The 27,555-nt window shown below is 39.2% G+C and overlaps 1 protein-coding gene across 1 annotated transcript in view; it reads right to left on the bottom strand.

The window, feature by feature from the left end:
* NEK1 (NIMA related kinase 1) overlaps window positions 1–27,555 on the bottom strand; it is a 178,810-nt gene that overhangs the window by 95,501 nt on the left and 55,754 nt on the right. Inside the window, exons 15-17 of the mRNA XM_007457386.1 lie at window positions 24,067–24,230; window positions 23,856–23,987; window positions 11,489–11,591 (exon numbers count right to left, since the gene is read on the bottom strand). Of these exons, the coding sequence (XP_007457448.1) occupies window positions 11,489–11,591; window positions 23,856–23,987; window positions 24,067–24,230 (399 nt within the window). The remainder of the gene's footprint in view (window positions 1–11,488; window positions 11,592–23,855; window positions 23,988–24,066; window positions 24,231–27,555) is intronic.

Below are 27,555 nucleotides of genomic sequence, written 5' to 3'. Positions count from 1 at the left end.
TTTTTGACCCATCTCCTAGAGAAATGGAAATAAAAACAAAAATAAACAAATGGGACCTAATGAAACTTCAAAGCTTTTGCACAGCAAAGGAAACCATAAACAAGACCAAAAGACAACCCTCAGAATGGGAGAAAATATTTGCAAATGAATCAACTGACAAAGGATTAATCTCTAAAATTTATATAAGCAGCTCATGCAGCTCAATAACAAAAAAACAGACAACCCAATCCAAAAATGGGCAGAATAACTAAATAGACATTTCTCCAAAGAAGATATAGATTGCCAACAAACACATGAAAGAATGCTCAACATCTTTAATCATTAGAGAAATGCAAATCAAAACTACAATAAGATATCATCTCACACCAGTCAGAATGGCCATCATCAAAAAATCTAGAAACAATAAATGCCGGAGAGGGTGTGGAGAAAAGGGAACACTCTTGCACTGTGGGTGGGACTGTGAATTGGTACACCCACTATGGAGAACAGTATGGAGGTTCCTTAAAAAACTACAAATAGAACTACCATATGACCCAGCAATCCCACTACTGGGCATATACCCTGAGAAAACCATAATTCAAAAAGAGTCATGTACCAAAATGTTCATTGCAGCTCTATTTACAACAGCCAGGAGATGGAAACAACCTAAGTGTCCATCATTGGATGAATGGATAAAGAAGATGTGGCACATATATACAGTGGAATATTTCTCAGCCATAAAAAGAAATGAAATTGAGTTATTCGTAGTGAGGTGGATGGACCTAGAGTCTGTCATACAGACTGAAGTAACTCAGAAAGAGAAAGACAGATACCGTAAGGTAACACATATTTATGGAATATAAGAAAAAAAAAATGTCTTGAAGAGCCTAGGGGTAAGACGGGAAGAAAGACACAGACCTACTAGAGAATGGACTTGAGGATATGGGGAGGGGGAAGGGTAAGCTGTGACAAAGTGAGAGAGAGGCATGGACATATATACACTACCAAACGTAAGGTAGATAGCTAGTGGGAAGCAGCTGCATAGCACAGAGAGATCAGCTCGGTGCTTTGTGACCACCTGGATGGGTGGGATAGGGAGGGTGGGAGGGAGGGAGATGCAAGAGGGAGGAGATGTGGGAACATATGTATATGGATAACTGATTCACTTTGTTATAAAGCAGAAACTAACACACCACTGTAAAGCAATTATACTCCAATAAAGATGTTAAAAAAAAACTGCGAAAGGAATTTCTACAGACAGAGAGAAATTATATAAGAAGAAACTTGGATCATTAGGAATGAGTGAATAGCAAGAAAAATGGTAAATATTTGTGTAAATATTAGAAAGTATTCCTGTCCTATTGCCTTCTTAAACATGTTTGAAGTTGTAAGGAAAATTTATAACACGGCCTAATGAGGCTTTAAATGTACGTAAACGTAATATATAAGACAAGTATGGCATAAAGGGATGAGGGTAAGGGTACCTACGTGATGGAAAAATTCCTACATTCCAAATTGAAACAGTAAAATAACGTTTACAGCTGACCCGGGAACAACAAGGGGTTTGGGGCACCGACCCTTCGTGCAGTTGAAAATGAGATAACAAATACATGTTGTTAAAAGCCATTAACTTGTGCTAATTTGTTACACAGCAAAACAAAAACAAAAACAAAAACGAACCCCTCCAGTAATACGAGAAACAAAAAGCTTACATTTTGGTAAGAAAGGTCAATTCACTCTAAAACCCCAATGATTCTAAATGTGTATGCTCTCTAAAAATAAAAAAATAAAAAAAAAAAAGAAAGAAAGAAAGAAAGGAAAAAGTGACCAAACTAAAAGGAGAAACAGATAAATCTACAATTATATTTGAAGGCTTCCACTCTCCTACCTCAGTATCAAACAATGTTGGCATAATGTCAGCACGGATCAAGTACTAAAAAGCACCATCAACTCACTGGATCTAATTGAAACATATAGCACTCCACCGAAACACAGCAGGGTACACATTCTTTTCAAGTGTATGTGGAACATTCACGAAGATAGATCATATTCTAGATCAAAGTACAAACCCTAACAAATGTAAAATGACTGAATGAAGTCCTACAAAGTATGTTCTCTGATCATAAAATAAAACCAGAAAACAGTAACAGAAAAAAGTAGGAAAATGTCCAAACACTTGGAAATTAACCCATTTCTAAGTAATCCATGGGCCAAAGAGGATGTTTCAAGGGGAAATTACAATAAAGTTTGAACTGAATGAAAATGAAAATAGAACACAGAAAAATTTGTGGGGTGCCACTAAAGCAGTGCTTAGAGGGAAATTTACAGCATGCAATACCAATATTAGAAAAGAAAAAAGGTCTCACCCTCAGCTATCTAAGCTTCAACCTTAAAAGACCAGAAAAGAGCAAAATAAACAGAAATCAAGCAGAAGGAAGATAACATTGTGAAGGTACCTTATGCTACTGAATTGTGTATTTTTAAATGGTTAAGACAGAAAATTTTATGTTTTGTGTATTTTACCACACTAAAAACATTTTCTTTCATGGATCATAGATCTAAAGGTTAAAAGTAAAACTATAAAAATTCTTTGAAAAATAGGAGCAAATTTTCATGACTGCTGGATAGGCAGAGAGCTTTTAGACCTGATAGAGCAAAAGCATGATCCATAAACAAGAAACCTGAAAACGTACACTTTATCAAAGTTAACACCTTGCGTTCTGTGAAAAATATTGTTAAGAGAATGATAAGCCAAACTGCCACCTAGGAGAAAATATTGGCAAATCACTTACCCTATAAAAGATTTGTCCAGAATATAAAGAACTCTCAAAGCAAAACAGTAACAACACAACACAATTAATATGGACAAATTACTCAGACACACGGTTCCCTAAAGAGGATATAAGGATCACAAATAAGCACATGAAAAGGGATTCAACATCATTAACCTTTAGCAAAATGCAAATCAAACCACAATGAGATACCCCTATACATAGATTAGATGGCCAAAATAAAAGACAGCGACAATACCGAATGCTGATGAGGATGTGGGGCAACGGGCGCTCTTGATCACTGATGCTAAGAAGGCAAAAAGGTGCGAGTGCTCTGCCAAATGGCTGACTTTTGAAAACTCAAGCTAAGTCTACACTTACCACATGATCCAGAAAAGCCACTCTTGGGCATTTACCCTAGAGAAACAAAAACTTACTCTTCTCCAAACACCTGTAAATGAACGATCAAAGCAGCACTGATTATAATTACCAAAAACTAGAAACAATGCAAATGTCCCTCGGTGGGTGGGTGAATGAATAAACGAACTGTAGCACATCCATACAATGGAATACCACTCAACAACAAAAAAGAAACAGTTACTGATACATGCAACAACTTGGATGAACAGCATTAAGGAGAATTAAAGAAGCCAACCGCTAAAGGTTATATACTATTATATATACCACACACAAATACCACGTAAGACATTCTTGAAAAGACAAAACCATAATAATGGAGAATAGACAATGGCTTCCAGGGTATTAGGGGTGAGGGGACAGCATGACTATGTTGAGAGAGAGCACGAGAGAGTTTTGGGGTGATGGAATGGTTCTGTATCCTGACCGTGGTGGTGAGTACGTGATTTTATACTTGTGTTAAAATTCATAGAACCGGAGAAGAAAAATAAAGTTAATGTTATTGTATGATGTTTTACATAATAAAAGGAAAATTTAAAAATAAGGTACCAATATGACCGCTAGGAAATGATGTCCAGAAGGCAGCTAGACAGGATGGAAGTTAGGAGGGGAGCCCGCGTAACTGACAGAGACTCTGAGGTCACCAGTCCCTCGTAGAATAGTAAGTGAGATCACCCCAGGGTAGTAACTTACAGTGAAAAACAACCAAGGACAGAACGCCAGGAAATATCAGCCTTAGAAACTACAGAAGAAGAGAATCCGGTAGAAGAAGATATTAAGAAATAATAATCAGAAAAGTAAGGGATAAACAGAGAGAATCTGGTGTCCCAGAAGGCAAGGAAGAAATTTTGAAGAAGTAACTCATGAGATCAAAGGTCACAGAAAGGTCAAGTAAGACAAAGATTTAAAATACTCTATTATATTTGGCAAGACGGACATTGGTGACTTCTGTTTCAACAGGATTATGAATAGCGGGTAAGCAACGACAGAACAGAGCTTCATTCATTTGAGGTGTCTGGCCATGAAGAGGAGGAAGGAGCCGGAAACGTGAGAAACATGAATGTCTTTATGGGCTATGCCAGGAAAGATGGGAAGTTCAGAAAAGAGAGGAAACAAGTGATAGAGCAAGGAGGACCCTTGAGGAGACAGACAGCATGGTCCAGAAAAGAAGGCCATGAAAGTGTGGGCTCTCAAGTCAGACTGCAGGGATTTAAACACCATGTAATCTATCATTTGGTTGCTGTAAAGCTCAAGCTGTCACTTTAGCTTCTCCACCTCTGCCTCAGTGAGATGTAACATGGGAAGACGACAGAACCTGCCTCAGAGCACTGCTATGACAAGTGAGTGAATACAGGTATAGAACTCAGAACTAAGCCTGACACATAAGCACCCAGTAAACAACCAATGTGAACAATTACCAGCAATATAATCATCAAATAGGATGGAATAGGAAGATAACTTTTGAACAGAGGAAGTTATATCCTTCTCTGAGACTGGAGAAAACAAGGATAGATTGGGCACAATTATGCATAAGTTTATAAGTATGGAGGCAGAAAATGTGGCGAAATGTGGGATTTTTAAGCCCAGTTTTCCCTGTGATGTAATGATTATCTTCACAGCATAGAGGGAAGTCCCCACTGTGGGCAACAGGAGAGGCTGCTGACCACGCAGATTCAGAGGTCAGCCGAGAAGGACTGACAGCTCTGCTGAAACAAGAGGCCATAAACCCACCTGACACTAGTCATCACAGCTTTAACTTTCCCCAGCAGTGTTCAGAAGTCTGAGAGAAAAAAGTCACCAACTGAGTTACACGTAATAAAGAGGGATATGCCCACTCAGAAAGAAGGGCTCTGTGGGAGCATGGGGAGCATATAACTGAGGGAATTTAATGATCGGCTACTCCCACGAGCTTTCAAAGCATGTCTTTTAGAAACTACACAAATGCCCATCAACTGAGGACTGAACAAATAAACTGTGGTACATCCACATGATGGAATATGACTCAGGAATAAAAAAGAACTACTGATACACACCAGCCTCAAAACTCTATATACTGTATAATAATTTTACATGAAATTCTAGAAGAAACAAGACCACAGTGACAGGAAGCAGACCGGTGGTTGCCTACAGCTGGTAGAAGACTGACTGTCACAGGACACAAGGAAACTTCTTCCTCCAGTTTTACTGAGACACGACTGACTTACAACACTGTTAGTTTAAGGTGTACAACACAATGACTGGATACACGCATATGCTGAGAAAGGATCACTACGGTAAGTCTGGTTATCATCCATCATCTCACACGCCGACAGTTTTTTCTCTGGTGGCAAGAGGAGGAACCTTTTAAGAAATGATGGAATGGTGCTGTCCTGTGGTTGTGGCAGTGGTTACATGACTACATACACCTGTCAACACTCATCCAGATACACTCCCAACACTGGTGAATTTCACTGTATTTAAACTTCATGTTAATACAGCTGACTTCTTACAAGGCTCTGTGTGGACGCCTGGGCTGCGTGCTCCACCACCAAGCACAGGCTCGAGACAGCTCCTCCCCCTCGCCTTGTCTACATCCCCAGACGCGGCCTCTAAGTCACAAGCAAAGGGACTGTGGCGGGCAGAACCTGGAGAAGACCCCCAAGGCTTCCTGATACCGACACCCACTCCCCAGGTATGCAAGTCTGATGGGTTGTACCCCCAGGATTAGGTCACGATAAATGGGATGAGGGACCATTAAATGCAGTTTTCCTGGCTGGTTGGAGAAGCGGCAGGTGGGGGGTTGATGCACCGGGAGTTCTTTAACACTGAGATGAAGGGGCCACATGGTCCCAGTCAAAGCTCTCAGACAGCGAGGCCTGAGTTCCACAGCAGCAGGGAGGGAAGTCCTGCCAGCACCCTGAGGGGTCAGTGAAGGTGGCTGAGCCTCCAGCTGAGGACACAGCTGTTGACACATCCACCTCAGCCTCAGGAGACCAGGAGCAGAGAACTGTTACAACGTGCCAGAGTCCTGGCCCGGAGAAACTCTAGGTCATAAATTTGTGTTGCTTTAAGCCACTACATTATGGTAATTTGTTACACAGCGTGGAAAAGGAGAGGCCAATTTTAAACAACCCCTCTACCTCATCATAAAAAAGTTCCAATTTAGAACTTAAAATTGTGTGAACTTAAAATCTTAAAATCCCCACAGCTAACCTCAGCTTTCGCCTCTGTTCTTTACCTCACGCTTCCAGAATATATATTCTTGTCTAACACCAGACTCTAAGTTATTCCAGAGAGAAACTATATCTGAGTCAGCTTTAATTAACTCATCTTTAATCAATTAATTAACCTATTAACCCCAAAGAGTTTAACACACTGCCTTGTTGTTATATTAGTGAATAAAGAAAGTAATATACGATGCATCCACCCAAATATACTGAAAAGTAAAAATTCTTCACTTTTTAGCCACATTTTTCTAAAGTAAAGTTTCACGTATACATATAGTCATCTAGGGAATGAAGAAACTCTATACAGGTTAACAAAACAAATCTTGGAAAGTCAAATAAAAATCACTGTCAAAAATGCACTGATTTCTAAATCACATCTTTCAAAAATGATAAAACAACAAAATGAAAATACTAATATCTGATTACAGTGAGACCATGGCCTCCCCTTCTTCCAAAATTCTGCACTTGAGAAGTTGTTAAGTGAATGCATATCAGCACTCACAAACAAATGAAACTCTTGGTAGTCCCAAGAACAGAAGGAATCCAGAGGTAAGGAAAGTACACACGTGGGTTTAAGATGAGAAGCGTCATGAGCACAGCCTGTAGGGAAGAGGCCTCGGCAGCAGATGTGAGCAACAGGAAGCTGCTCTGCGATGAGCTGGCAGCCGGGGCAAGAGGGGAACAGCAGCAAAGGCGCTTAAAGAAGAGGTCACCCAGTGCACTGTCCATCTCCGCGAGCAGCTCCCTTCAGACACGAGTGATGAGAGAGCCCGGACTGAAAGGCCAGGCCTGTGCTCCAGGTGACCGGTGACACCCAGGAAGGTGGGGTCTCCAATGCCCAGAAAATAAGCTGCCACGTATTTGCCTGGCTGAACAGCAACCGTGTCCCACCCATCCTCTACTCTGATGAAAAACTGAACAGAGGAGAGGTCAGCAACATGTGCCCATCTCGCCAGGGCGCCACCCAAACAGAGGCAACGAAGGGTAAAATAGACACCCCCAAACATGAACACACCAGCAAGAACACCAAATGTATGAGGGAGGCCAGTACCATGAAACAGGGAGCAGACTTGCTGAAAAAAAAACTGAAGACACCGAGGTGACACAGCCAAGAATGCACTAAGAACAAGACCTTATGATAACCAAAGTATCATTAGAGAAATGAGCACATGATCACAGAGCTTTCAAGGAAAACTAAGAAGATTCATGGACATGAGAATACAAGTTTCTAAACTTAAGAGAAAACATCACTGGATGGGCTGAAGAGCAGAGTAGACAAAACTAAAGAACATGTTACGAGCTGAAATTCGGGCCCAGGAATCCTTCCAAAACAGTAAGAAGGGACAAAGGGATAAAAAAGATGAAATAAAAGTACACAAAAAAAGACATTTGATGCAGAGGTCCGAATCTATCCATTTAACAGAAGTTCTCTTAAGGAGAAAAAGGAGAAGCAGCAATATGTGAGAAGCGTCAGTTAAGAATGTCCCAGAACTGAAGGTGAGTGCTCAGACTGAGAGCATCTGGTTAGAGTCATGACAGGTCAATTAAAAATACCGAGAACACTCAAGCGATATTTCAGAACACGGAAGGCAGAAAAACAGTGCCAAAAGCTTTCAGAGAGGAAAAACCCCTTACAGAGGAACGTGAAGGAAAACACTGTCACAAGACCTGAGAGCGACAATGAGACCATGATGAGGCAGCAGCTTCAAGGTGGGGTGGGGAGAGCTTGCAACCCACATTTCTTCACCCAGCAGACTACCAGCCAAGACTTCCACTTGCAGCTGTGGTGGAGTAACAGGGACCAGATCTACCCTCCCACCTCCAGCAACTACAAGTCTGGACAAAGTAGATGAAACAACGATTTTCTAACACTGGCAAACAGGCAGCAAAAGCAGATGAAACAACGATTTTCCAAAACTGGCAAACAGGCAGCACAAGCCAGTGATCCTTGTGAGGAGGGTAACAAGTGAGGTAAGCTCAGCAACTGCCCAGTCTCCAGGCTGCAGCACAGGGAGAGGGTGTCCTGAGTTAGGGAAACAGCAACCAGAGCTTGGGAGGTTGAAGGACAGCACCATTTGCAGGAAGGGGCACCAAGGAAGAGAGAGCTGCCCAGAGAGTCCTGGAATCGGCAGAGGTTTCCCCTGAGTCTCCTGCTGAGTGACAGTTACCATGACGTCACCAATCCCTCAGGCTCACTGAGGGCTGGGAACACATCACACTTCCCACAGCCAGACTAGAAAGGCTTCCAAATCAACAGAGCATTGGAGTACCACCAAGCCATCATCAGAGCGTCAAGAGTACTGCCTCGCTTTTCCGGTAAGCAGCCTGAGGTGACCTCTAAAAATGGTTCGCTATTCACTTGGCCCAGAAAACCCCACAAAATCATGCAAGTTGAGAGGTTCAAATCTTCATGTTCACTTTAAGAACACTCATGAAACTGTCCAGGCCATTAAGGGTATGCATATCCGAAAAGTCACCAACTATCTGAAGGATGTCACTTTAAAGAAGCAATGTGTGCCATCCCGTCGTTACAATGGTGGAGTTGGTAGGTGTGCCCAGGCCGAACAGTGGGGCTGCACGCAGGGCCGGTGGCCCAAAAAGAGTGCTGAATTTTTACTGCACATGCTCAAAAATGCAGAGAGAAATGCTGAACTTAAGGGCTTAGATGTAGATTCTCCGGTCATTGAGCATATCCAGGTGAACAAAGCCACCAAGATGCGGTGCAAGACTTACAGAGCTCATGGTTGGATCAACCTATACATGAGCTCTCCCTGCCACACTGAGATGATCCTTACTGAAAAAACCCAGATTGTTCCTAAAGCAGAAGGGGAGGTTGCCCAGAAGAAAAAGATATCCCAGAAGAAAGTGAAGAAACAAAAACTTATGGCCCCAGAATAAATGCTGCAGAAAAAAAAAAAAAAAAAAAAAAAAAAAAAAAAAAAAAAAAAAAGAGTACTGCCTGAGTGGTGGCGCCAAGTGCTTTCTAGACGAAAGGCTGTTCTCCACCTGCCTAGCAAAGCTGAGAATCAACCTTGAAAGACTCAAACTATTTTCAAGTAACATAACTGCATCGCAGAATAAATTTATTAATTTGTATTTAAATACAAAAAATCCAAGATAAAATACACAATGCCAGGCATCCAACCACAAATTACCAGGTAGGTAAAGAAGCAGGGAAAGATTACCCAAATGAAGAGAAAATCAGTCAACAAACAGACTCAGGAATGACACAGATAACGGAATTAGTGACAAGGTCATTAAAAAGGCGGCTCTAATCATATTCCATATGTTCAAGAAGGTAGAGAAAAGTGTAAGTATTATAAAGACAGACATGGAAAGTATAAAAGTGACCCAAATAAATTTTAAGAGATTAAAAAATACAGTATCTGAAATGAAAAATATACAGTGTCTGGATGGGATTAAGAGCAGAGCAGATTACACAAAGCAGACAAAAAGAGTAATGAACTTGAAGATACGGTAACAGACGCTACCCAAAACCAAACACAGGAAAAGGACCAAAAAGAAATGAACAGAGCATCAGCAAGCTGACGTATGGCTACTGAGCACCCAGAGGAAAAAGGAGAGGAGAACAGAAAAAAAGTTTGAAGAAATAATGGCTGAATTTTTCCAAATTTGATAAAAACAATAAATCCACTGATCCAAGAAGCTCAATGAACCCCCAACAAAATAAAAATGAAGAAAACTACACCAAGATACATCTAAATCAATCCACTTCCAGTGATAAGGAGGAAATGTTAAAAGCCGTCAGAGAGAAAAGACACATTACATGCAGAGGAAAGTTTAAGAATGACAGCAGACCTCTGGTCAGAACCGGCGTGCCAGGATGTAAGTGGAGAAACACCTTTAAAGAAATGAAAGAAAAAGAAGTCTCAACCTATAAGACTACATCCAGCAAAAATATTTTTCAAAAAAGAAGACAAAATGCTTTTTCAGACATATAAATGCTAAGCAAATTCACCAGCAGACCACCGCTACAAATTAACATTTAAGTGTGAAGACAAAATAAGGACCTTCCCAACAAATCTTTGACAGTTTCTCTCCAAAAGGTTACGAGAGGATAGTCTCCATCACGAAGACAAATAAACCGAGGGAGCACAGTAGTATATAAGGAACTGTGCTGAGGAAAGAAATGTGTAAATCTTGGTAAGTCTAATAACTGTTTTTAAAATCTGTAACTAAAATTCCAGATGCTACTAACATGGGAGAAATAGGGCAAGGGAAAACAAAGGAGGTTCTCCTCTGTCTATAGAGAGGATACAAATACAGATTAATTCCAGGTATTAGAAAAGCAAGCTCATGGGTGTTACACATATACAGGGTAACCATTAAAAAATTTAACCATTTTTCTGTGATATTATTTCAAAGAAAAAAAAATCCTAAATTGGAATAATTATATTAACTCATAAAGGTATCACTTATGGACTTACAGTAAATCTAAGTCTAAAGAAAACATACTACCACACAATTGACCTATTTCCTACGTGAGCATGATGCTTCACGGGTGCTGAGCTGACAAACAATCACCATTTGTTCTGTGGACAAAAGGTGAAAAGGCACTTGTGTATCTCTGCAAGTCAAAACTATTAACTACTGAAACGATGATCTAAAACTATTAATATTTTCTTATGTACATGACTTAATTCAGTTAACTGGAATAATTAGAGGCTTTAAAATACTTTTGTTCCTAAGTTACTTTTGGGTAAATGCACAGTTACATGTATATTTACCCAAATGTTTATTTCCCATTTTTCTTCTACAATTCTTTGCTACTTAAAAGTATTTAAAACCAGAAGCATATTGGAAGAAAAAAGTAATGTAAGAACTTATTTATTTAATATGAATATCTGGGTTGCTATACCTACTTCAACTCTTTTAAAAGGAAGGATGCAGCTACGAACTTATTCTCAATTAACCAAGAACAACAGAATTTCACGCTTGGCATAAAAGAAATAGCTGAAGAGAGGTTAAATGCTCTGCAAATGTTCAGAGGAAACGTTTGTAAAGGGTTACGACTCTTGGCGTTTATACCTACCTTGTTCCAGACCTTCACTTTGGATACTAACATGTTCAAAAATCTCAAAAACAAAATCCTACCATATGCCCCTCAGCCCGAGCCTTGTTCTGCCTCGCTTCCCGTCTTCGCTGTAGAAACTCTTCCACCTGCTTTGCTCTTTCCACAGCCAGCTGCCCCTTCTGCCTGAGGGAGTTGGACAAACAGCAAAGTTAGAAATTCTGAACATTAAATATTTCAAAACGTTTAAACTTACACTTATTCTACATATTTTCTTTAGAGATATTTGCAAAACATGAAGGCTGATATGAAGTGAAATCTTCCTCTGTAATGAAGAAACTGCTACACATATATTAGAATCTACCACTTAAACTGGAGACATTATTATTTTAAATAGAGGTAAAATTTCCACTGCTATGTTCATTTAATCTATCCTACTTATAGACACATAAAATAATTTTAGACTATACCTATAGAAAAATCTCAATAGTTTCCAAGTAGGTAAGCTTATTTCAGAACTCTGCATCAAATATATCAATCAGTATGGAAGTAAGATTAAAGCAGCAGAGTAGCAATTTCAAAGCTCATAAAAAACAAGGAAGAGTTTGTGTGAATTTTCAAAACTGCAGTAAAAAGTAAAATCTGAATTCCTTGAATATCACAACTATTAAAAAGAAAAATGGATAGATTAGGGGAAAAAACTAAAAGCACACTTATTTGTTTCCAGCTTTTCCAGTTATGTTTCTGTATCCTCCTCTAACAACTATGAGAGAATGTAAACATGTTGGCCTTAGACAACAACTAAAAAATACCAGTGACAGTTTGAACATCTAATATATATTGTGTGGGACTTCCCTAACCAGTGGAGCAGTGGTTAAGAATCCGCCTGCCAATGTAGTGGACACAGGTTTGATCCCTGGTCCGGGAAGATCCCCCATGCTGCGGAGCAACTAAGCCCATGTGCCACAACTACTGAGCCTGCGCTCTAGAGCCCGTGAGCCATAACTACTGAGCCCATGTGTCACAACTACTAAAGCCCACGTGCCTAGAGCCCTGTGCTCTGCAACAAGAGAAGCCACTGCAACGAGAAGCCTACACACCGCAACAAAGAGTAGCCCCCGCTCACCGCAACTAGAGAAAGCCCACACAGCAACAAAGACCCAATGCAGCCAAAAATAAATAAATAAATTTATAATATATATCGTGTCTGTTACCATGTACTAGGAAAGATATAAAAATAAACAAAACCCACACCCCGTAAACAGAGAACTCATTGCATAGTATCAACTGCAATAATTTTGTGAGTAAGGAAGAAAGTTGAGAAAGTTATTGACTGCACTTCTCAGATATTGGCTACGAAGGCACACAAAATTCCTATAGCCTCTGTGATGGACCATAACTAAGTTATGTTCAGAAAAAGATATGAAATAATGCCTTCTCTCTTCCAGTATATTTAAATACTTCTGATTTTCATACCCCAAACAATCATTTCTTTTACATGTTTTGTTAACAATTACAGTTGACCCTTGAACAACACAGGTTTGAACTGTGTGGGTCCACTTAATGCAGATATTTTTCAACAGTAAATACTACAGCACTACATGTTCATGGTTGGTTGAATCCATGGATGCAGAGGAACCTCAGATATGGAGGGCTGACTGTAAGTATATGCAGATTGACCCCCTTATTGTTCAAGGGTCAACTGTACTGAGACATGTAAGAATTTTAAATATGAAATTAAATGGTAGAAATTTAAAATCTGATTTACCATAAAGCTATGGAAGACAGTGGCCTAAGATTCATTTAACTTTCATAGTGCTTAAAAGATATTCTTGTGAAACTCCATCATTGGAATTTTCTAGGATTAGATAATCTCTATAGCTGGTTCAGAGCCTTTCCAGTGTATTAATTTTGTAACCTGTAGCTTTACCAAATTCTTTGATGAGCTCTAGTAGTTTTTTGGTAGCATCTTTAGGATTTTCTACGGATAGTATCATGTCATCTGTAAACAGTGACAATTTTAGTTCCCTTCTTCCAATTTGGATTCCTTTCATTTCTTTTTCTTCTCTGGTTGCTGAGGCTAGGAAAATCTCCTTCATATACTGGGTTGGCCAAAACGTTCACTTTTCTGTATGTTACAGAAAAACCTGAACAAACATTTTGACCAGCTCAATATATAGGCAAGGCTGTTATTCTGGTCTGCTATAGCCCCATTTATATAAGGCTGGGCCTAAAGATGACAGATAAACTTTCAGAGAGTATGACGCTCAGATATGTCATCTGAAACTGTACATCTACTGATAAGGCTCTTTTGAGGAGTCCTGGATGCTTACACCACCATATACAATTAGATAAAATCTCTGCTTTGTATCCTGACTGCACTGACTTCCTTTTCTAACCTTTATAAAAGTAAAACTTCTATAAAGTTTTTATGCTTGATTTCCCATTCTAAGATACTGAGTATCTCCAATGTTTATCAGTCTGGGGCTCCAACTCAGCATATGTTAATTCATATTCACTGATTGATTTCATTCACTAAATCAAATAATTCAGCTACACAGAAATATTTTACTAAGAACCTGATCATACACATAACAGCTTTGATTTAAAGAATGTTCACAGCATTTATGTAAATATAGTACTATCCATTCTATTTATTTATGTAATCTATAAGTTTTGCTTTATTGAATAGTTTTTTCCTAAGCTGGTTTAAATAAGCAGGTATATATAACTGGTTGCTTTCAATCACAAACTTAAAACCTGTAGTGATTTTTGCTTACCATTATTTCTTTTATCTTCTCATTTATTAAACAAATACTTATTGAGTGTCAACTATTTACCAATATTACATCTGTCTTTGAAGATATAAGATGTATAAAACAGAATTCCAGGAATGCAAGGTTGGTGCAACATATAAAAATGAATCAGAGTAATATACCTTATTAAAAGAATAAAGGACAAAACTAGTTTAATTGATTCTATGATTCCTTATATTTAAAAACCTATACTGTTTTCATTTTTCACATGCATTTCTGTTTACTACTTAATACATACAAAAAAGAAGAACCCATTCTCATATACTTATTCCCCTTTCAGTAGTAAAACTGTACTGAATTGTGAGCACAAACTATATATGTGTGCAAGGCTCATAGGGATAGAGGAAATAGTCATTTAACTTAATAGTCATTTAATAGTCATTCTCTTCATTAAATGTTATTAAGAATTTATATGTGGGACTTCCCCAGTGGCTCAGTCGTTGAGAATCTGCCTGCCAATGCAGGGGACATGGGTTCAATCTCTGGTCCGGAAGATCCCACGTGCTGTGGAGCAACTCAGCCCGTGCACCACAACTACTGAGCCTGTGCTCTAGAGCCCGTGAGCCACAACTACTGAGCCTGAGTGCCACAACTACTGAAGCCCACGCACCTAGAGCCTGTGCTCCACAACAAGAGAATCCACTGCAGTGAGAAGCCCGCGCAATGCAATGAAGAGTAGCCCCCGCTTGCCACAACTACAGAAAGCCCGCATACAGCAACAAAGACCCAACACAGCTAAAACTAAATAAATAAATAAAAGAATGTATATGTGTATACTCTTTTTTAGACAAATTAAACAGACCATATCTCTTGAGTTCCAAGTTTATGCCACTTAAAATTAGTAGAACATTGATCTAGATTAATAGTAAAGGAATGATTAATATAAATACTATATAAGTCACAAATATACAGTAAGAAATTAGGAATCTGGAAAGTGAAATACAGAGACATTAAAATGGGTAAAAAAGAAATAATGAGACAAACTCTTTTTCATCCTGACAAGAGAAAAAAGGAAGTTATTTTCTTTTTTTTATACAAATGCATGAATAAATGGAAAGATCTGGGTAAGATACCTCATATCCATGGCTCAAACTTTTTACTAAGGGAAATTAAAAATTTTGAAAGATGACTAAAAATGGATTTTTTTTAAGAGGTGAAAGCAACATAAAAATGGCAGAAATCTAGGTAGCAGAAATAACCCGAGAAATGAAAAATGAGTCAATATGGTTTAAGGTAGAAGAGTTGGGGTGGTACAGGGTTAATGAAGTGAAAAAAGGATGTCGTGGGTGTATTCACTAAGCTTCCTCCTCTGTTTAAGTGGCATAATGCCTATCTGAGGGAACGGAATTGTTGTCAGCTTTACTCAAATGAAGCAATACAGAGGAAAAGACTTGGAAAAGTAAAAGCTCGATAAAATTCAAATGTTTAGAGGCACTCAATGGTTTCATAAGATGGTCTCACGTGATTGAGGTTCTAACATTAAAAGCTAACTGAATATAAGCTCACCAGTTGTAACAAACATACCACTCTGGTGGGGGACGCTGACAACGGGTATAGAGACAAGCACGTGGGAAATCTCTGTACCGTCTCCCTCAGTTTTGTGGTGAAGCTAAACTGCTGTAAAAAGTTAGTCTTCAAAAAAAAAAAGCCGGGCTTCCCTGGTGGTGCAGTGGTTGAGAGTCCGCCTGCCGATGCAGGGGATACGGGTTCGTGCCCCGGTCTGGGAGGATCCCACATGCCGTGGAGCGGCTGGGCCCATGAGCCATGGCCGCTGAGCCTGCGCGTCCGGAGCCTATGCTCGGCAACGGGAGAGGCCACAACAGTGAGAGGCCCACAGACGCAAAAAAAAAAAAAAATAATTGAGGTGTGTTATCAAGACACGGATATAAAAAGCAAAGTCGGGGGCTTCCCTGGTGGCGCAGTGGTTGAGAGTCCGCCTGCCGATGCAGGGGATACGGGTTCGTGCCCCGGTCTGGGAGGATCCCACATGCCGTGGAGCGGCTGGGCCCATGAGCCATGGCCGCTGAGCCTGCGCGTCCGGAGCCTATGCTCGGCAACGGGAGAGGCCACAACAGTGAGAGGCCCACAGACGCAAAAAAAAAAAAAAATAATTGAGGTGTGTTATCAAGACACGGATATAAAAAGCAAAGTCGGACTAGCCAGAGTTACTGATAAAAAGGGAAGAAGAAAAATAACACCAGGAAAGAGAAAGAAGCCACTATGGGTTCTCTAAAACATGAGGAAAAGATAACCTGAAGCACTCGTAGATGACTACAGATTTCAGTTTGCTGATTCAGTTTGAAGCAGGGAAATGAACTGACTACATATGACAATAACAAATTATAAAAACCAGAAGTTATAACAGTGTGGAGAAAATGCTCTATAATGCCAATGGTGCTAAAAAGTTCAACAAAAGAATAGGGAAGGAGCTGCGTAGCGCAGGGAGATCAGCTCGGTGCTTTGTGACCAGCTAGAGGGGTGGGATGGGGAGGGTGGGAGGGAGACACAAGAGGGAGGGGACATGGGGATATATGTATACATATACCTGATTCACTTTGTTTTACAGCAGAAACTAACACAACATTGTAAAGCAATTATGCTCCAATAAAGATGTTAAAATTTTTTAAAAAATCATAATATTCAAATTGGAGGAGACCCTGAGTACTAATTAATCCAACTTCTTGCTGAATAAAGTATTCTCATATTCCCATCTAAATATCCCTGACACATGGTCATTCAAACCCCTAGGGTAATACTTCCAGTTTGAGAGCACTGACTAAATCCCACAACAGCCCATCCACTAAGCACACGTCACAGTGGATGGAATCTGCTTCTTTACTTCTAATCACAGCGCTTCTACCATGTGCAAATACAAAGTCTAATTCCTCTTCTACACGACAAGCCAGCCAATTCTTCTGAACTTGCTCCTTTAAGCATGCTTTCTTTAATGGCAGCGAAATTTTCCCGGCTTCTCTAATTTTCCTCATAAAATGTTTCAAGCCTTAGTAAAGTCAATATGGCACAAAAGTTAAGTGAGTGAACTTTGGCACCCAACTGTCCAACTTCACCTCCCGGTTTTACTAATAAACAGTTATGTGGCCTTCAAGAAATTAGTTATTTATACAGTCATTTATCATATATCAATTTCTTAATGTATAAAACTAGGAACAATAATATGTGCCTTGTAGCACTGGTGATGACTAGATGAGCTAATAATAATCAACTCTCATTATTCCTGGTAGTTATGTTGTATAAAGTCACCGTGAATATGAATTAGCACATACTGAATGATTACCCCGAGGAGAATTACAGAGTTAGGCCCCTGACAGCCTCCTGCTACAACATTTTCGCCAATGGATTAATATACAACCTTGTTTTATGTGTGTTTCTGTTTAAAGACACCTTATTACACGGTCCACTCATTAACACTGAACTCTCGGCCAACAACAGTGTAACTCACACCTGAATGAAGCTTCTCTGATAAAAATGTTTCCTCCATAAGGAACATCACAGCCTTCTTGCACTTACGAACACCAGACAGCACTTCAGCACAAGGCGTGAGGGCCATTTTAAGCAATGAAATCACCAGCAAAATGCCCCAAAATGCAGAAAATGCAGCTGAGCAGACTATGAAAGTACATTTGTTCATGAGCGCTGAAACAGGAAAGCAGAGCTGGCCTTGCTCCCACTCAGCCGGGACTTGCGCACTGGGCAACTCAAAGTCCCTGGGGCTCTGCACATGCCCAGGAATGACTGTGAAGGGACTGGGAGTACTGATGTGCGGCTACACACAAATTTTAGCAAGCAGGCAAATCCACAAGCACACAATCCACAGGTAGCGGGGACTGGCGAGGCACGTAAATCCCTCCGCGGTGGTCTTGGTACAGAGTACGCAACCCAGCAGCAGCTCCTATGTTTATGTCACTATCATCATCCTCATCATCACCATCCTCATGGGCACACGCTCTGTCAATATTCTGTGGAGTGACCAGTAGTGAATATAGTGAAAACTTCATTTCCTCCGTTTTACTTTAATTTAAAATTTTCTAGTTTTCAAGAACTTCTTTAGCTCCGAAGAGTAACTGGTACTAGTCAGGGGGCAATAAAGTGGGCACAATCATATACTGTTAGACTGAGCATAAACTGGCACAGCTTTTGTAGAAAGAAAATTAGTAGTATTTAGTTAATAAATTCAGTTAAATAAATTTAATTTCATAAATTCAATACATTTAGTAATATTTATTTCTAGAGCCTTCATAAAGAACATAAGAGAGCAACTCCTTTAATCCAGGAATTACCCTTCTAAGATTGTATTCTACAGAAATAATGAGAAATAAAAAATATGTTCAGAGCACAAAGTTCAAAAAAGTGAAAAATTACAATGTATTATATTAGAGGATTTGCTATATAAACTATAGTTAACAGCACTGGAATCGAATACAAACATCAAAAGTCCCATGAAAACAATTTTTTGCATGGGAAAATTTTTATGGTAAAAATGTTAAATAAAAACAGATACCAAAAAAAAAAGAAACCCCAGCAGATAAAACTTTGTGCATGATTTGATCTCCTCTAACTATAGAAAAAGAAATATGAACAAAAGATGCAAAAATAGACCACAGTCTTCATAGTGACTGCCTCGCAGGATGAGCAGTGATTTCTTCTCCTGTTTCTAACACCTACTGATACCTTCCAATATTTCTAAAGCTAATCTATATCACCTCGGTAAGCAGAAAAACAAGACAAAAAAGCCACTTGCGATTTTCCTTCAGGTTTTCTTTTTCCTTGAGCGAAAGGGAGAGAAAAAAGAGGTCTGAACATTTGGCTGAGAATCCTAAGTGAAAGGGGGACGACAGGACGGCCAGCTGCCACTATTTTAAAATCAGGAAATATGTGAGCTTTCTTGACTTCAGCAAAGGAAACAGCATTAAAATGGAACTTGAGGATTAAAGGAGGAAAAATAAATGCCTTTGAATAAAGCAAAACACTGGCATGCAAAGATAACACTTAATGAACATTCTGGTACATTATTCTTTTTGAATTATGGTTTTCTCAGGGTATATGCCCAGTAGTGGGATTGCTGGGTCGTATGGTAGTTCTCTTTGTAGTTTTTTAAGGAACCTCTATACTGTTCTCCATAGTGGCTGTATCAATTTACATTCCCACCAACAGTGCAAGAGGGTTCCCTTTTCTCCACACCCTCTCCAGCATTTGCTGTTTGTAGATTTTTTGATGATGGCCATTCTGACTGGTGTGAGGTGATACCGCATTGTAGTTTTGATTTGCATTTCTCTAATGATTAGTGATGTTGAGCATCCTTTCATGTATTTGTTGGCAATCTGTATATCTTCTTTGGAGCAGTGTCTATTTAGGTCTTCTGCCCATTTTTGGATCGGGTTGTTTGTTTTTTTGATATTGAGCTGCATGAGCTGCTTGTATATTTTGGAGATTAATCCTTTGTCAGTTGCTTCGTTTGCAAATATTTTCTCCCATTCTGAGGGTCGTCTTTTCGTCGTCTTGTTTATGGTTTCCTTTGCTGTGCAAAAGGTTTTAAGTTTCATTAGGTGCCATTTATTTATTTTTGTCTTTATTTCCATTTCTCTAGGAGGTGGGTCAAAAAGAGAAAAACAAATACCGTATGCTAACACATATACATGGAATCTTTAAAAGAAAATGGTTCTGAAGAACCTACGGGCAGGATGGGAATAAAGATGCAGACATAGAGAATGGACTGGAGGATACGGGGAGGGGGAAGAGTAAGCTGGGATGAAGCGAGAGAGTGGCATGGGCATATACACACTACCAAATGTAAAATAGACAGCTAGTGGGAAGCAGCCACATAGCACATCAGCTCGGTGCTTTGTGACCACCTAGAGGGGTGGGATAAGGAGGGTGGGAGGGAGACGCAAGAGGGAGGGGATATGGAGGTATATGTATATACATATAGCTGACTCACTTTGTTATACAGCAGCAACTAACATAACAATGTAAAGCAATTATACTCCAATAAAGATGTTAAAATAAATAAATAAAAATTTTTTTAAAATGTGTACCAAACATTAAAAGATAGTCTGTCTTAGAATAATTTCGCATCACACCAGATTGCAAACAAATGAGTCCTTGTACCAAGGTGCATTGGTAATTCCTGGATATGAATGACATTAAAATGAAAGTACTGACTGAGAAGGCAGACCCATTGAATTCTCCAGGCTGGATATACAGCTTGCTTCATTGTTAATGGCACTTGTGTGTTCACACAGTTGGAGAAACAGACTTCTGTTCGTTTGTTGCTTTCAGTATGGAATACTTTATACCAATAAATTTTAAAATGTTAAAAAAAAGACAACACTTTAAGTGTGATGGAGTAGGAAAAGTTATTGATCTACAACAGTAGAAAAGGATTACAATACGTACGTAAATATGAGACAGTGTGTATTAGTAAGTATGAAGTTAGGAGCATATCACACACACAATAGTTGAATTCTTCTCTTACCACTGATTACTAGCTATAAAAGATAAGGGCATTTTTATTCTTATAGCAATATATAATTATACTAGTTTGAAAGCTTTTCATTATTCTTCTTTTTCATTCACAAGGAGTTTGCAGGAGAAGCAAATCCTTAATGTGTTTAAATCAATGTGTGTGTATTCTTTCCTGTCATTTCTAGAAATCTGGAGGTTCCCTGGGGTTAAAAAAAAACAACGCTGGGGTCATCTGAGGACCAAGTGAATGGCTCCTAGACCTTTTGGAATATCTTGGATTCTTGCAGTTAACGAAGGAAGGGGGCCTAATTTAACCTACTGGAGTGTATACTTTAGCAGGATCTGAAAGTAAAATAAATAAATTTGACTTCTTAATATTAAACTGTAAAACGAACATATTGAAGGAAGAAAGAGCTGTAAAGTTGCCCTCACGAGACAGAATGGCTTGCTGACCAAGGCAGAGTTGTGTGAAACCTGGTTATACTAACGTTACACATAAAAGCCCTAAGATGAGGACAGCGGTAGAGGCACAGTGGTGGCGATGGCGACAGTGATGGGGGTGCCCGAGAAGCTCCCTGAGGAGCCATCCAAGCAGCAACCGAGGGGGCTCTCCGGCTCACAGCTCAAGCCTCATGAGGAGGCCCACAGCGGGATGTGAGAGCAGCCCAGACCACAGCTAGCTGAGGCTCGGAAGAGCATGGTGATCAGCCTGGGTACGTCCCCTAACCGGTGGTCACTCATCACTGAGTTTTCAACAGTTGTCAACAACATAAAGAAATGACTAATATAATTTTCACAAATCCCAATTTATTTAATCCCAAAGGATAATCTGTATTCTAAGATTGTGTCACCCTACTTTTTTCACATTAAAATGTTCATTCTTTTACCAAAGGATGGAATTAGGGCTGAGAAACTTTTTTTTTAAATGAGCTTACTTGGCAAATTAAAAGTTGGAAGTCCTCAGTCAGGTCTCCAATTTTATTTTATTTTTCATTTTATAGACCTAGTAAGTACTTGTCAACCTAAACCAAGGCCAGAATAGTAAGTAGGAATTAACCAGGCAAAAATTTGGGCAGAGGGAGCAGCAGGTACACAGGAACAAGGATGAGGAAAAACATGTCTTTTAAGTCTGCACTTCCAGAACTCTGGAAAGAAAGAGCAGAAGATAAGGCCAAGGAAGTACACAGGCCTCCAAGAGACCCTGCAGGCCATTTAGGGGCTGCAATTTGATCCAAGAGGCAATGAAAGGTCGTTAGTTCAACTTTTTAGTATATGCTATTTACAAATCTTTTCCAAGGGTATATTTACTTGGTCAGATAATTTTTCAGACTCAAAACTACATCAAATTCCCATTAAGTTTTCTCTAAATCAAGTTAGTTGTAGCTATGGTCTACTGAGATTATTTTGTTTCCTGATCAATCATACAACATATCTACTATTTCTTTCCACGTTATGTCTTCTGGAAATATGACTATACCCTTTGAATGTTTTTCCTATGTCCTCTTTAAAAATGGAGATTAGTTACAGGAGGACGCGCTTCTAAAACTTTATAAATTTGGACATCAAAATATTAACCAGCATCCTCTGAATATAATTCTTTAACCAATGACTAATCCACCTAACAATTTTTATTTATATTTCTTTACCATGTCTACACTGAGACACCCTGGCAACAGTATCTTGCTGAAGTTTATATACCCTACTAGGTATCTAAGTAATTTTTTCACAATGCCTCTAAGGCCAAAAGAAATACCTAGCAGTCCCATTCATTAAATAGTTAGGTCAAAACTGCTTAACAGTATGGTCTACACTTTGTCCAACAGATGTAGTTACGTTTCCCTAACAAATGTAAAATATCCAGGGCACTGTGAGGCTCCAACTTGCCTCAGCACACAGGTTGAGAACTATAGCTCTAGCCTACAACCCTAAAAAGAAATAAAGGTTGTATCTGACAAAATCCATTCTCTGTGAATTTACGCTGCATTGCACAACACAGGGCTTCCCTGGTGGCGCGGTGGTTGAGAGTCCGCCTGCCGATGCAGGGGACACAGGTTCGTGCCCCAGTCCGGAAGGATCCCACATGTCGCGGAGCGGCTAGGCCCGTGAGCCGAGTGGCTAGGCCCATGAGCCATGGCCTCTGAGCCTGTGCGTCCGGAGCCTGTGCTCCGCAACGGGAGAGGCCACAGCAGTGAGAGGTCCGGGTACCGCAAAAAATAAAAAATAAAAAGCCATACAAATTATATAGTAGATAGATCAATAATACCAGAGGATAAAACCCCACACAAAAATCTTCTTTACCATTTCATAAAAAACATGCATATGTGGAAGTCTGTAGCCCTCTTTTCTCAAAAATGGGAAGTATTTACAATTAGCTTAACACTTCAGACTACTGTACATAATTCATAATGTTAATTTGTATTCCCCTCAATTATTTACCTCTAGCTCAGCTACCTTTTAATAATCTTTTATAATTGGGAGAGCCATAAAGAGTTTTATCACACTCAAAAGTATTCTCTGTAAAATGACAAATTACATTTTCACAAAATGGTATCTGCTCTTAACTGGAACGTTTTTATAGAAGAAATGGGAAGATCTAAAAAAACATATGCATACTTTAAAAAAAGGAACTATGCAAGTTAAAACTATTGACTGCAATCATATTAAATTAATTAATGGAAGAAAAGAAAAAACCCAATGAACAGGATCATAGTGAGCCATCAATCAGAGATGAACATGCAGAGAAAGACAAAGAGAAAAGTGGGGTTCTAAGTAATGAGGAAAAGGAAGACCCAAAGGCATGTCTTGGAGTTCTGCATAGAATGTAATTCCATTTTAAATATATTCTGATTTATTTAAAGCAAGTGGATAAAGTTATTACAACCATATGTTGGTTCAAAGTTATCACATGTTCCTTTAAATAGTATGTGCAGCCTATAACATATATAAGCTACAAAAATCAGGCTGAAGAGCTACATGCTTTCCATATGTAATCAAGGGCCAAATTTGCACATAAGAAAATGACTTCATCCAGAAGGCAAAAAATATTCTATGTATAATGGAGAAAACACCCAGAAGGTGACGGTATTAGGCTGTACATGGCCTAAGACAAATTTACAAGCAAGGGTGAATTTATGGATCATCACGGTCCAACCTGTTTATATTGGCTTGTTTAGACACGGCCTTCAATCTTTTCCAAGTTTCTCTAAGAGCATCGGCATCAGAGGAATGGTGATGACCTGCAGCCCCCTTGGGAAATCCTGGATGTACTCCAGGTGGGATTCCTCTGCCAATAAACACACACGATGGCTTCCATTACTTTCTCTAAAGCAAAGCACAAGCAACTTCTGCAGAACATGCCATACCTTTCTGGAAGCCTTCGGCCATGTCTTTCTCCTTTCCACCTAGCTTCATTATCTTCTGCTCTTTGTTGCTGCATCTGATCAAAAATGGCATGGTAATGTTCATACTGTCCTCGAGAAGAAAAAGATGATGGAGCCACAGCCCCTCCACTGCCAAAAAGGGGAGCCTAGGAATCAAACAAAGAGCTCTCACATGCTTGTCTCACAAGACCTAAAAGGTCTGTACTACCCTTAAAAGAAAAAAGTAAATTTCAACACTTGACTCTTAAAAAACAATTACCTAATTTAACATGTTTTCCTACTATATTATAACCATTAACAATCAAAAACTAGTATACTTTGTTACTAACAATAAAGCTTAATTCAATGTAACTAAAATATAAACTATCACTAAATTTATGTAACTATGAAAAAACTTGGTCTTAATTAACAAGTTTTGAAACAAGTTTCTAGTATACGTTTTATGTGATCCCATCCTATTAAGTTTAAATATGTATAGCTTATAAATAAAACAGAGCCTGCTTTTGTAACACTCAAAATTATATCTAACGAAAACATACGGCATTTAACATACCCCAAATCCAATTCAACAAGCAATGAGGATATAAACACCACTGAAACATACTCTAGGTATAAATAAAAGAAACAAAACAACATACCAATCCTTCAGCAGTTGACAAACTGGGAAACAAAGTATAAAGCTTGAAAAACATTACATTTCCTGTAGTAAATGAGTGGCAACAGGCACACTGTAAAGTAGTAAAAACTGAGCAAATTTACAAAATAGAAAAAAAAATTATGAGAAATAAAAATTCCAAAAAAAAAAAATCACTGGAGAAAAATATTATTCAACCCAGTCTTGAAAGCAATGTAACAAAGAAAGAGTAAATGATTAAATATGAACCATGGTATTAAAGTAAAACTTAAAGTAAAAATAAGCACTGGAGGTATATGTTTAGGTGTTGGCAGTAGGGGGAAAAAGGACACAGGAAGACGTAAGAAGTTAACTAGAAAGAAGGCAGATAGGAAGCGTTATTTGGTCCTAAAAGGTCATCACAGGTAACTACCCTCAGCTGTGCAAGTTCATAGTATAAACAACAGAAAGCACGCATACATTTTCTAGCAGGAAAGTGCACTAAGACAGTTTCTTAGAAGGTTGGTGGGACTTCCCTGGTGGTGCAGTGGTTAAAAATCCACCTGCCAATGCAGGGGACAAGGGTTCGAGCCCTGGTCCAGGAAGATCCCATGTGCCATGGAGCAACTAGGCCTGTGCGCCACAACTACTGAGCCTGCGCTCTAGAGCCTGCGAGCCACAGCTACTGAGCCCACGTGCCACAACTACTGAAGCCTGTGCGCCTAGAGCCCGTGCTCTGCAACAAGAGAAGCCACCGCAATGAGAAGCTCATGCACTGCAACAAAGAGTAGCCCCCGCTCACCACAACTAGAGAAACCCCGTGTGCAGCAACGAAGACCCAACGCAGCCAAAAATAAACAAACAAATAAAGTTAAAAAAAAAGGTCAGTAAGTCAAATTACGCACGATAAGCAAGAATAAGAGAGAGAACAAAGTAGAGGAACTAATTAAAAGGCATGCTGCTCTGACACCAAGCCAAGAAGCCTGCGAGCAAAGAAAGGCAATCAGAGAAGTCAACGGTGAAGGGAGCTGTGGGTTCTCTGCGGAAATAACAAAGGATGAAGGCAAAGCCATAGGACGCAGCCTCAGAACACACACACCCAAGCGCACGGAAAACTCACAGAAAACAGAGGTGTCAGGATGAGCACTGAGTAAGTGTAGAATGTTACAGAGGTCAGGGGGCAAGAACTGCAATGCAGAGAGGAAATAGGAACCTCAAAGGCAGAGGCCAGCAGCACCAAAAGGAAGACAAAGTGACATGACTCAAGTGGAGGGGCAGCACTCAAACACGGATGAGAGCAGAAGCCAGAACGCTGCCAGGAAAGGGAGAAGAGCTTCCAGGTGGCGGCATCCTGAGGAAGAAGTCTGGCTAAGGAAAATACGAGAACCAAATAAAAGGCATTTCAGTGTACCCAACGAGGTAAAACTTGTGTTCACATCTTGACGCAAGAATTGTGTACAGTATTATAAGAAAGCCTGATTTTAAAAAAAGTCAGCTCAAGATAAAAATAGAAAACTGATTCAAGATGCTTGAATAGCAAGAGATGAAAGTTGCTAGAAATAGGGAAGATACCTCATTAGGCAGGAAACTCCATCAAGGTGATTTTCATATACATTTTCAAAATGTGCATCTCAGGGCAAGATTATCAGAATCACAATTCTGGTAAAAGGTGATCATACCTCCCACGAGACTGGTTCCTCGAGTTTAGTCTGGCGCTAATATCAACTTAGGGTTGAGTGTTCTAAGGTTTCTCTCTAGCAAAATCAAATGTATGTACATATCTCTGAAGATACCTATACTCAAAATAATGCTGAAAACACTGTACTAGAATACTGAAACAACAGGATCTTTTAAACATGACTTTATTCACCAATTATAAGCGCAGGTTGATGTTCTGACAAATACAGACACTCTTGGAACCACTACCACAATCGAAAGCACATCCATCACCCCAAAAGGTCCCTCATGTTCCTTTGCAGCCAACACCCCCTCCCTCCTTCTAGCAAACACTGATCTGCTCTCTGTCACAGAAATTGGATTTGCCTTTTCTTATCATTTCATATAAATGGATTCATACAATATGTGTACTCTCGTGCCTGGCTTCTTTCACTCAGTATGCTGTTGACTGACCCATGCTGTTGCATGTATTAATAAGCTATTCCTTTTCAATGCTGAGTAGCATTCCAATATATTGTCAAACAACAGATACACTCTTATATATAATGGTTATCTATATAATCAAACTATATATGTGGAACATTTCATAATTTTTCTAGAAACACACTTTCATAAGAGATATATCAAAAATGGATAAAGCACTGAAAATCAACTACAATTTAAAAAAAGAAAAAAATACCTATCAAAAGAACAAAAAAGAAAAAATGGATAAAGCAAAAAGTCCCAGATTTTGCAGATACTAAGTAATCAAGGACAGTAGGTTATTTATACTGTGCATAATGTCTTGGTATTTAGAGGTATATAATAATAGATTATTGACTTTGAAATATTTCCCTTAATGTTTAGTTTTTGTTTTATCTTTCTTTTGGGGAATCTCCTTAATTTGATTCACATTTTTACTGAGCTTCCAGGTCCTTATCAACTGTACAGAAATCAAACAGCTGAAGAAGTTAAATATTTCAAACGTCATAGGGTATAAGTACAGAAACCAACATAGACTTTGCTTTACGTCATGGAAAATAAATTGTTTTATTAATCCTCACAGAAAGCAGTATAGAAGTTTATGAAGCGAAACAGAAACCTATTAAGCACATAGTATCTCACACTGTTGAGAAACTATAATCAAACATTGGTAAAACTGGACTTTAGGATTAAATATGGCTTTAGACATCATAGGGAAA

This window comes from Lipotes vexillifer, unplaced genomic scaffold, assembly GCF_000442215.2.
Source record: "Lipotes vexillifer unplaced genomic scaffold, Lipotes_vexillifer_v1.1 scaffold668, whole genome shotgun sequence".
NCBI classification, from domain to species: domain Eukaryota; kingdom Metazoa; phylum Chordata; class Mammalia; order Artiodactyla; family Lipotidae; genus Lipotes; species Lipotes vexillifer.
This window is presented reverse-complemented; position numbering and strand designations above follow the sequence as displayed.